The sequence below is a fragment of the Daphnia magna genome, unplaced genomic scaffold (genome assembly GCF_020631705.1).
Source record: "Daphnia magna isolate NIES unplaced genomic scaffold, ASM2063170v1.1 Dm_contigs494, whole genome shotgun sequence".
Classification (NCBI taxonomy): Eukaryota; Metazoa; Arthropoda; class Branchiopoda; order Diplostraca; family Daphniidae; genus Daphnia; species Daphnia magna.
Genome location: NW_025533361.1, coordinates 24913 through 35729, shown reverse-complemented (window position 1 = coordinate 35729; position 10817 = coordinate 24913). Strand labels below are relative to the sequence as shown.

General features: G+C 37.5%; 1 protein-coding gene across 7 annotated transcripts; it reads left to right on the top strand.

The window, feature by feature from the left end:
• The first annotated feature begins 8520 nt into the window (after nt 1-8520).
• On the top strand, nt 8521-10397 carry LOC123469064 (97 kDa heat shock protein-like). 7 transcript variants are annotated; one of them, XM_045168078.1, is made up of 6 exons: nt 8521-8593; nt 8958-9114; nt 9177-9327; nt 9384-9628; nt 9699-9993; nt 10075-10397. In XM_045168078.1, the coding sequence occupies exons 2-6, from the start codon at nt 9023-9025 to the stop codon at nt 10303-10305; spliced, it is 1014 nt and encodes a 337-aa protein (XP_045024013.1). In that variant the 5' UTR covers nt 8521-8593; nt 8958-9022; the 3' UTR covers nt 10306-10397. The 7 variants fall into 7 exon arrangements, with proteins under 7 accessions (XP_045024013.1, XP_045024009.1, XP_045024008.1 ...); XM_045168074.1 differs by lacking the exon at nt 8958-9114 and adding an exon at nt 8741-8896 and having other exon boundaries at nt 8526-8593; XM_045168073.1 differs by lacking the exon at nt 8958-9114 and adding an exon at nt 8741-8896 and having other exon boundaries at nt 8531-8680.
• Nucleotides 10398-10817: the final 420 nt, after the last annotated feature.

Below are 10817 nucleotides of genomic sequence, written 5' to 3'. Positions count from 1 at the left end.
GTTGTAATCAGGCAAAGGCACTGATAAGAAGATTGGACAGGGACCAGGAGATGAAGACTTCATACGAAGCCGAGTTCAGCAAATTAAAGGAACTTAGGTTCATTTCCAAGGCGGGTACGTCATTCGACGGTATCTACACGGTTCTGCCCCATCATCCGGTTGTCAGAAAAGACAAAACCACCAGTAGAGTAAGGCCAGTTTTCAATGGTTCAGCAAAACCGAAAACGGGTTTCAGCGCCAATGATTGCCTAGAAGAAGGACCCAATCTGAACCCAGACATTCTTGACATCATGTTACAGTTTAGGCTCAAACCCATTGCCTGGACAGCTGACATTAGACAAGCGTTTCTAATGGTGAAACTGCTTAAAGAAGACGCGGAAGCGTTTAAGTTTTTTCTAGAGGATGAAAACGTCCCAGGATCACTGCAGTTTTATAAATGGAACAGGCTTCCATTTGGACTCACATGCAGCCCGGCAGTGCTCAGGACCGTCCTGAAGAAACATTTGGAGTCCTATGAAGGTGACTTAGCAGAAATCAGCAAACAAATTCTACGCCACCTATATGTAGATGACTACTTGTCGAATGCATCTACAGTAGAAGAAGCAATGGCCGTAATCGGAATTGTGCTGAAACTTTTTGCTGACGCAAACATGGACTTAAGAAAATGGGTAGCAAACAACCAACAACTGCGTAGATATCTACAAAAACAAGGCCTAACCAATGACTCAGACAAGTCACACTCATGTCTTAATTTAGACCCACAAAAAGTGCTTGGAGTTAGATGGAATACTAGCACGGATTGCTTTTATTTCAAGGCAGACGTTATCGTAGACGCAGCAGCAAAAGTTCAAATGTTAACTAAACGAGCTTTTGCAAAAATTTCAACAAAATTGTTCGATCCACTAGGATTAATTGGACCTGTAACGCTCCAATTTAAGCTTCTTTTTCAAGAATTGTGGGAATTCAAGATTGGATGGGACGAGAAGGTGCCCGAAGAAACGGAAAGCCGATTCAGGACAATTGTTGAAGATTTAAAATACATTGACAAGATTCAAGTGCCAAGAATGATTTCTATGGCACCCTAGCAAACATACGCAAGAACTGCATGTTTTTTGTGACGCTTCAACCAAAGCGTATGGAGTTGTTGCTTACGTGAATTCAAGACATCCAGAATTCATTCGGCTAATTTGCTGCAAAACCAGAGCAGCACCACTCCCCGAAGAACGAGGTTTCTCTACCACGGTTAGAGTTACTTAGTGCCGAACTCGGCAGTGTTCTAGCTGAAAGAATCGTCAACGCAGTTGACAAAGTAAATTGGGAAGTGCATTTATGGACTGACTCAATGGCAACCCTTGGATGGATTCGCGGAGAAGCAAACCGTTGGAAGATGTTCGTCAGAAACAGAGTTGAAGCCATCCAGAAGAGGTTTGGGCCAGATCACTGGAAACATTTTCCGGGGAAGGACAACCCAGCAGACCACGCATCAAGAAGCTTGACAGCAAAGAAGTTAGTTGCGGCTTCTTCCTGGTGGGGAGGTCCCTCCTGGCTGAAACTGGAAAAGACGGAATGGCCGCAACAAGATATGCCGACATCAGAAGTAATGCAATTGATGGAGATCGAAGCAAAATTGAAGCAGAAACTGCAAATCCTCGCCGCTAATAGTACTTCGGATTGGTTTGACGTACTCGTATCAAGAGCAAGTAGTTATCTGAGAGTTTTACGTACAATCGCCTGGATGTTTAGGATTTTTAGGAAGGAGTCGCCCGGCAAAGCAACTGAAATGATCAGGGGAGTGGAAGTTTCCTGTCTCTCTGTTCACGAAATCGCCGTCGCCGAGAACTTCATCTTAAAACTCATTCAAAAAGGGCATTTGCAGAAATCTACGAGTCCTTGCAAAAGGGAAAACCACATGGTAAACTGCTTCATGGTATTGATACACTCAGGCCCATTTGGGATGCAAAGGAGCAACTCATCCGAGTGACTGGAAGAATAGGCCCGGCCCTAAAAGAACTGCTCATCGATCCACCCATCCTTCTTCCATCAAACGAGAGGATTGTCGACATGATGATTCACTATCATCATGTTAAACGGAAGCATGCTGGTGTCCAAAACACTCTGACGTTCTTACGAAATCGTTTTTGGATCATTCGTGCACGCCAACGGATTAAATGTGTCATAAAAAAGTGTGTAAAGTGCCAACGAGTTCAATCGCGTCCCTTTAATGAAGAAACTGCTGCGATGCCATTGCATCGAACCAAGAAAGCGCAGCCATTTGAAGTGATCGGGATCGACTACTTCGGCCCAATGTATGTGCTAGAAGAAGTGATTCTTATTGAAAAGGACAGTGATGGGAACGATATCGAGAAAACTCGTGTTGGTGAAAAGAAAGTGCATGCGTGTTTGTTTACTTGTGCAGTCACAAGGGCTGTGCATTTGGAGCTTGTGACTGATCTGACAACACAAACCTTTATGTACGCGTTAAGAAGAATGATGTCACGCCGAGAAGATTGTAAAATTATCTACAGTGACAACGCGTCAACATTTACTTGTGCCGCAAAATTAGTGACGGAAGATCATACCTAGCCAACTGGCTCTCAAGTAAGGGTATAGAGTGGAAGTTTTCTCCTAGCCTAGCTCCATGGTAGGGTGGGTTTTGGGAGAGGATGGTCCGCTCCGTTAAAGAACCGCTAAGAAAGGTGCTGGGGAAAATGAAGGTTAGTTTCGACCAACTTCACACCATACTGGTGGAAATTGAAGCTATCGTGAATTCACGGCCCCTAACTTATGTTTCTGGCGACGCACATTCCTACGAAGTTTTGTCTCCACACAAGTTGCTGACCGGAAGACAACCTGGAGCTACATCAGAGTCACCCGACTCAACGAAGATGAGCCGTAATGACCTCATCGAGCTGGACAAGCAGAGGAGCGAACACGCCTTAACATGGCGGAGGCTGTGGCAAGAGTCATACCTGTCTGATCTTAAGCGATTTCACTGTCGCAAGGGAAAGGGCACCAGAATTCCGCGTGTTGGCGAAATCGTCCTGCTGAAAGAACCTAACATCAAACGTGTTTCGTGGCCGACAGCTATTGTTACAAGAGTGATACCTGGAACCGACGCCAAGGTGCGAGCGGTTGTTTTACGACTACGTTCGGGTAAGGAAACCACCAGAAGCATCCAGACTGTCTATCCATTAGAAGTTCAAGCCGATATCGACACGCCCGTCGATGATACCGAAATCGGCACAGTGGAGAAGACTACGTCTACAAGAAAGAAGAATCCGCTCCGTAAGAAGAATTTGGAATCGCGCGAGGACGCTGGCGATTCCGGCGGGGAGGGATGTTGCGGATTGTCAAAGCCCACAAGAAGAAAGAGTATCCAAATTTGGAAGGCCCGTCAGACGGCCTATTGTTTTTGACTTATAATTTATGTAATAATTGTAAGCTTTGTGTAGGCCGCCAGGGGCGCTGCCAAGCAGAGCCTTCTTGGTGGCCGATATCGGCAATAGCCGTTGTTAGAAATTTTTCCCTGTGTAAAGGCAGACGCCATTTCTTGTGTCATAAGTCAGTTTCAAATAAACTAGTGGTAGAACCTGTCTAAGTTAAATTTACAAAGGTATTGAATCGCAGGTATTAGAGTTGTTAATTAGATTTAAATACTTTTATGTGTATTCACATTGAATACAAGTATATTTGATGCTGTTTACATATAGAAGTAAAAACTCATGGTATAACAGTGTATTCACATTGAATACAAGTATATTTGATGCTGTTTACATATAGAAGTAAAAACTCATGGTATAACAGTGTATTCACATTGAATACAAGTATATTTGATGCAGTTTAAATATAGAAGTAAAAACTCATGGTATAACAGTGTATTCACATTGAATACAAGTATATTCCATGCAGTTTACATATAGAAATAAAACTCATGGTATAACAGTGTATTCACATTGAATACAAGTATATTCCATGCAGTTTACATATAGAAGTAAAAACTCATGGTATAACAGTGTATTCACATTGAATACAAGTATATTCCATGCAGTTTACGTATAGAAGTAAAAACTCATGGTATAACAGTGTATTCACATTGAATACAACTATATTTGATGCTGTTTACATATAGAAGTAAAAACTCATGGTATAACAGTGTATTCACATTGAATACAAGTATATTTGATGCTGTTTACATATAGAAGTAAAAACTCATGGTATAACAGTGTATTCACATTGAATACAAGTATATTCCATGCAGTTTACATATAGAATAAAAACTCATGGTATAACAGTGTATTCACATTGAATACAAGTATATTCCATGCAGTTTACGATATAGAAGTAAAAACTCATGGTATAACAGTGTATTCACATTGAATACAAGTATATTTGATGCTGTTTACATATAGAAGTAAAAACTCATGGTATAACAATGTATTCACATTAAAAACAAGTATATTTGATGCTGTTTATATATAGAAGTAAAAATTCATGGTATAACAGTGTATTCACATTGAATACAAGTATATTCCATGCAGTTTACGTATAGAAGTAAAAACTCAGGGTATAACAGTGTATTCACATTGAATACAAGTATATTTGATGCTGTTTACATATAGAAGTAAAAACTCATGGTATAACAGTGTATTCACATTGAATACAAGTATATTTGATGCTGTTTACATATAGAAGTAAAAACTCATGGTATAACAGTGTATTCACATTGAATACAAGTATATTTGATGCTGTTTACATATAGAAGTAAAAATTCATGGTATAACAGTGTATTCACATTGGATACAAGTCTATTTGATGCTGTTTACATATAGAAGTAAAAACTCATGGTATAACAGTGTATTCACATTGAATACAAGTATATTCACATTGAATACAAGTATATTCCATGCAGTTTTACATATAGAAGTAAAAACTCATGGTATAACAGTGTATTCACATTGAATACAAGTATATTTGATGCTGTTTACATATAGAAGTAAAAACTCATGGTATAACAGTGTATTCACATTGAATACAAGTATATTCCATGCTGTTTACGTATAGAAGTAAAAACTCATGGTATAACAGTGTATTCACATTGAATACAAGTATATTTGATGCTGTTTACATATAGAAGTAAATACTCATGGTATAACAATGTATTCACATTGAATACAAGTATATTTGATGCTGTTTACATATAGAAGTAAAAATTCATGGTATAACAGTGTATTCACATTGAATACAAGTATATTCCATTCAGTTTACGTATAGAAGTAAAAACTCATGGTATAACAGTGTATTCACATTGAATACAAGTATATTTGATGCTGTTTACATATAGAAGTAAAAACTCATGGTATAACAGTGTATTCACATTGAATACAAGTATATTCCATGCAGTTTACATATAGAAGTAAAAACTCATGGTATAACAGTGTATTCACATTGAATACAAGTATATTCCATGCAGTTTACATATAGAAGTAAAACTCATGGTATAACAGTGTATTCACATTGAATACAAGTATATTCCATGCAGTTTACATATAGAAGTAAAAACTCATGGTATAACAGTGTATTCACATTGAATACAAGTATATTCCATGCAGTTTTCGTATAGAAGTAAAAACTCATGGTATAACAGTGTATTCACATTGAATACAAGTATATTTGATGCTGTTTACATATAGAAGTAAATACTCATGGTATAACAGTGTATTCACATTGAATACAACTATAGTTGATGCTGTTTACATATAGAAGTAAAAACTCATGGTATAACAGTGTATTCACATTGAATACAAGTATATTTGATGCTGTTTACATATAGAAGTAAAAACTCATGGTATAATAGTGTATTCACATTGAATACAAGTATATTCCATGCAGTTTACATATAGAAGTAAAAACTCATGGTATAACAGTGTATTCACATTGAATACAAGTATATTCCATGCAGTTTTCGATAGAAATAAGTAAAAACTCATGGTATAACAGTGTATTCACATTGAATACAAGTATATTTGATGCTGTTTACATATAGAAGTAAATACTCATGGTATAACAATGTATTCACATTGAATACAAGTATATTTGATGCTGTTTACATATAGAAGTAAAAATTCATGGTATAACAGTGTATTCACATTGAATACAAGTATATTCCATTCAGTTTACGTATAGAAGTAAAAACTCATGGTATAACAGTGTATTCACATTGAATACAGGTATATTTGATGCTGTTTACATATAGAAGTAAAAACTCATGGTATAACAGTGTATTCACATTGAATACAAGTATATTCCATGCAGTTTACATATAGAAGTAAAAACTCATGGTATAACAGTGTATTCACATTGAATACAAGTATATTCCATGCAGTTTACATATAGAAGTAAAAACTCATGGTATAACAGTGTATTCACATTGAATACAAGTATATTCCATGCAGTTTACTTATAGAAGTAAAAACTCATGGTATAACAGTGTATTCACATTGAATACAAGTATATTCCATGCAGATTACATATAGAAATAAAACTCATGGTATAACAGTGTATTCACATTGAATACAAGTATATTCCATGCAGTTTACATATAGAAGTAAAAACTCATGGTATAACAGTGTATTCACACCCAGGTAGCACACAGAGCTGTTACAGACTCCTGTAACCGATCTGTTTCACATACTTGTGAAACAGATCCGTATCAGGCTTGTTACATCTCTGTTTTACAGGAAATTTGTCTGGAATTGCTCTGTTTTACAGGATTTGGTAAAAGTTTGTTTCACTGATCTGGAACAGATCTGTAATCTTTCTGTAATACATAATTCTGGTTTTTCACTGTACTACAGACCTGTTACAGATCTGTTTTTTACTTGAGAAAATTGTTTCTGATTTTGCTCTGTTTCCCATGTTTGTCACTTGTCTGTTTTTACTCTGTAAAAATACATTCTGTTTTTCTTCTGTCTAACACGTATGTTACATGCATGTTTTTACTCTGTATTACGGAGTGAAATATATTTCTGTTATGTGTCTGTACTACATGTCTGGTACGGGTCTGTATTTCCCTTGTAAAACATATGACAGAAATCATCTGTTCTCAGTAGGTACCCCCGATATGGTACAGGTCTGTTTTTTCCTTGTAAAACATATGACATAAATCATCTGTTTTGTGTCTGTATCTCAGGTATGTTACAGGCCTGTGTTTTCTATGTAAAACATACTTCAGTGATTATCTGTTATGGGTTTGTGGCCCAGGTATGTTACGGGTTTGTATTTCCCTTGTAACACCTATGTCAGTAATAATCTGATCTGTGTCTGTATCCCCGGTATGGTACATTTCTGGATTCCCAATAGCAAACAGACTTAAATGTTTTCTCATATATTACAGTGTAATACCATGCACCCAAGAGGACATCTTATATAAGTCAGTGTTAGGCTAATGGTTAAGAGTTAAGCTCAGCACTCGAAAGGTTGAAGGTTCAAATCTTGGTCAAGGCAAAATGGAAACATTGTTAAAGGTCGAAAGAATATTTATAATTTGTTGAAAAGCTTCCGGTTTCCGGATATGGAAGTAGAAGATCGGTGGTAACTGTTAAAGATCGTGATAAGACCGTGATGACTGTTGAGAGGACAAGGGAAGAAAATAGAGATGACCCAGAGCTTCAAAATGAGTATATGCACACATTTTTAAAATGTTCCTCAACTTCTTTGTTGATGACTAACTGTTAAAAAATGACAACGTGATCAAAGTTAAATAAATGTATTCAAGTTAAAGAGATCACACTTGAAAACATAGATTTTGTCAGACTATGTTATGCTATATTTCATAGCATAACTACATTCATCATTCAAAATCACGTCAACTTTCCGAAATCCGAGTTGGATGAGGAATTTTTTAAAAACATATTTCCAATTGGCTGAATGGAAGTAAGGATACGAGGAAAAAAATTTAAGTGCTAAACGGGATTGAAAATTTAAAATTTCGTGTTATTAATTTAACTTAATACTTTTTCAAATACAATATTTCTGCATCTCCAATAAAGAATTTTTTGTTTATTTCTTGTTGCTCAAGCTGTTTTATAAACGCTTTTCATGCCGTTTATAAAACGAAATAAAATTTTATACACACATAGAAATCGTGTTTATGTGGCAACGTCTTTGAAGATGAGTTTAGTCTATACCAGCGCCACCGCACCCACGCTGAGGCAGCTACGCTACCATTAGTCGCGTTTTGGCGAAGTTGCGAGAAGGAACTGCTGCCGGTCGTTTTTTTATTAGCTTTTGGTGACATTTTGTGTGAGTCGAAAAAGAAATTTGTGTGTGTGTGTGTGTTTATGGAAGGCGTTCCAGCTGAAATATTTTGGGAATTATGGTGAATATTTTGCGTGTGTGTTGATGGAAAGCGATTCCGGCGGATTGGGTGGCGAAACTGTGTGTGTGTTTGTTTATGGAAAGGGAAAAATCTATTAGCCCCCGCTAGGGGGACTCTCTCTTGCGCCTACCAGCAGCCGCCAGCCGTTGTTGTTGACAAGTGATAGTTCGTCGTCATGTCTTTTCATTGGAATTTTCATGTCTTCTCAGCACACTTGTAAGTTTTGGCATGTTAAAGTATTTTGTGTAATTGTTACATCATGATGAAAACATGTGCTACATGTGTGTTGATGGAAAGCGATCTGTAGGTTATATAATAGTTTTCATTATTCTTGGTTTATTTCTTATTTTGATTTTGCTTTAGATTTGCATTTAGACTGACTGAGAGCTATCAGTTTTTCCTTTCGAGAAAAATAAAGGCCAACACCATGGTTAAAAAAGGGTTTTTGTTAACCATGCTCAAAGTTGCCACTACTCGTGTATCATCCAAGCTATCATGTGTGTTGATGGAAAGCGATCTGTAGGTTATTGCAATAGTTTTCATTATTCTTGGTTTATTTCTAATTTTGATTTTGCTTTAGATTTGCATTTAGACTGACTGAGAGCTATCAGTTTGTCCTTTCGAGAAAAATAAAAGGCCAACACCATGGTTAAAAAAGGGTTTTTGTTAACCATGCTCAAAGTTGCCACTACTCGTGTATCATCCAAGCTATCATGTGTGTTGATGGAAAGCGATCTGTAGGTTATATGCAATAGTTTTCATTATTCTTGGTTTATTTCTAATTTTGATTTTGCTTTAGATTTGCAATTAGACTGACTGAAAGCTATCAGATTGTCCTTTCGAGAAAAATAAAAGGCCAACACCATGGTCAAAAAAGGGTTTTTGTTGACCCCTTGGTTGCTACACATTCAATCCTCATATCCTTGGAATGGACCCACTCTTATTTAGAGGTATTGCTTTCTGTCGTTACACTTCCATGATATTTAAAAAATCGGGACTGAAACAGGAAGATATTTCTGAGATTGAACTTATTGGTGGCTCGACTCGTATCCCAGCTGTCAAATCACTAATCGAGCAGGTCTTTGGCAAACCACCCTCCACAACTCTGAATCAGGACGAATGCGTTGCCCGTGGCGCTGCTATTATGGCTGCCATGCTGTCTCCCAGTTTCAAGGTCCGTGAATTCTCTCTTACCGATCTTCAGCCCTATGCAATCAACTTGAATTGGAGCGGCGAAGACGTTGAGCACGGGTAAGTTTATCTTTTAATTTGTCGATCGGTAATTGAAGTCGCTGATCTTTTATATTTCATTTATTTTTAGAGAGATGGAAGTATTCCCCAAGTTTCACAGCGTTCCTTTCTCCAAGATTCTAACATTCTTCCGAAAGAGTCCTTTTGTGTTTGCTGCTTCGTTGAATCGTTTCAAGAAAGCGTACACTGCTTACAATAGCGGTGTTGCAGCCTACGATCACTGGACGCCCGAAGAAGCAAAGAAGTTGGAACTAGCAATTGCTGAAAAAGTTTCTTGGTTGGATGCCAACATCAGCCGTGTGAAGGCAACTCTTAAGACTAAGGACTTGCCTATTAAAGCCGCTGCCTTCCATAGCGAACACCAGGTAAATTATCCCACTCTCCCTACCTCATCACGATTAATTCTTAGGTCACGATAATTAACATGCATTTAAATTTCCTTGCAGGCTTTTGAAAGCAGCATGAATCCAGTTTTGAACAAACCCAAACCACAGCCTCCTGCCCCACCGGCTGAAGCTGCACAGTCGGGCAAGCCAGAGGATGCTGCCAACGGCTCAACAATAGTGCTCCCAGAATTGATCCGCGGACCGCAGTCCCGACTCCATCATGCGAAATTAATTGGCCGTGCATCACCAACTTATATCGGATGGGCGCTCCGTATTGAAAACTATTGCTAAATTTCATAAAGCTTTACATAATTTTGCTTGGACAATCATGTGTAAGTGGTGTATAAAATGAAATGCGTGTTGAATACAAATTTTAAATCGCGTGAGTTGTATACTTGTATTATTGAAACGACGGATCTGTAAACAGTTGGTAGTACAAAGACTGTGGTACGCGTTATGTAACAAACCTGTTATACAGATTTTGTAAGTCAGGTCTGTAACAAACCTGTTATACAGATTTTGTAAGTCAGGTCTGTCACAGACCTGTGTGACAGTCTGTAAAAGTGGGACACTACAAAAAATTTACAGACTCTCAAAAACAGATCTGTAACAGACCTGAAACAGAGTCTGTGTGCTACCTGGGCATTGAATACAAGTATATTCCATGCAGTTTACGTATAGAAGTAAAAACTCATGGTATAACAGTGTATTTACATTGAATACAACTATATTTGATGCTGTTTTTATATAGAAGGAAAAACTCATGGTATAACAGTTTATTCACATTGAATACAAGTATATTT

Bases quoted from the DNA above. Each gene is read 5' to 3' on its own strand.
- LOC123469064 (XM_045168073.1), top strand. From the start codon at position 8,637: ATGATGAAAACATGTGCTACATGTGTGTTGATGGAAAGCGATCT. The intron at 9,629-9,698 runs GTAAGTTTATCT...ATTTATTTTTAG, and splicing joins GGCGAAGACGTTGAGCACGG to AGAGATGGAAGTATTCCCCA. The intron at 9,994-10,074 runs GTAAATTATCCC...ATTTCCTTGCAG, and splicing joins CCTTCCATAGCGAACACCAG to GCTTTTGAAAGCAGCATGAA.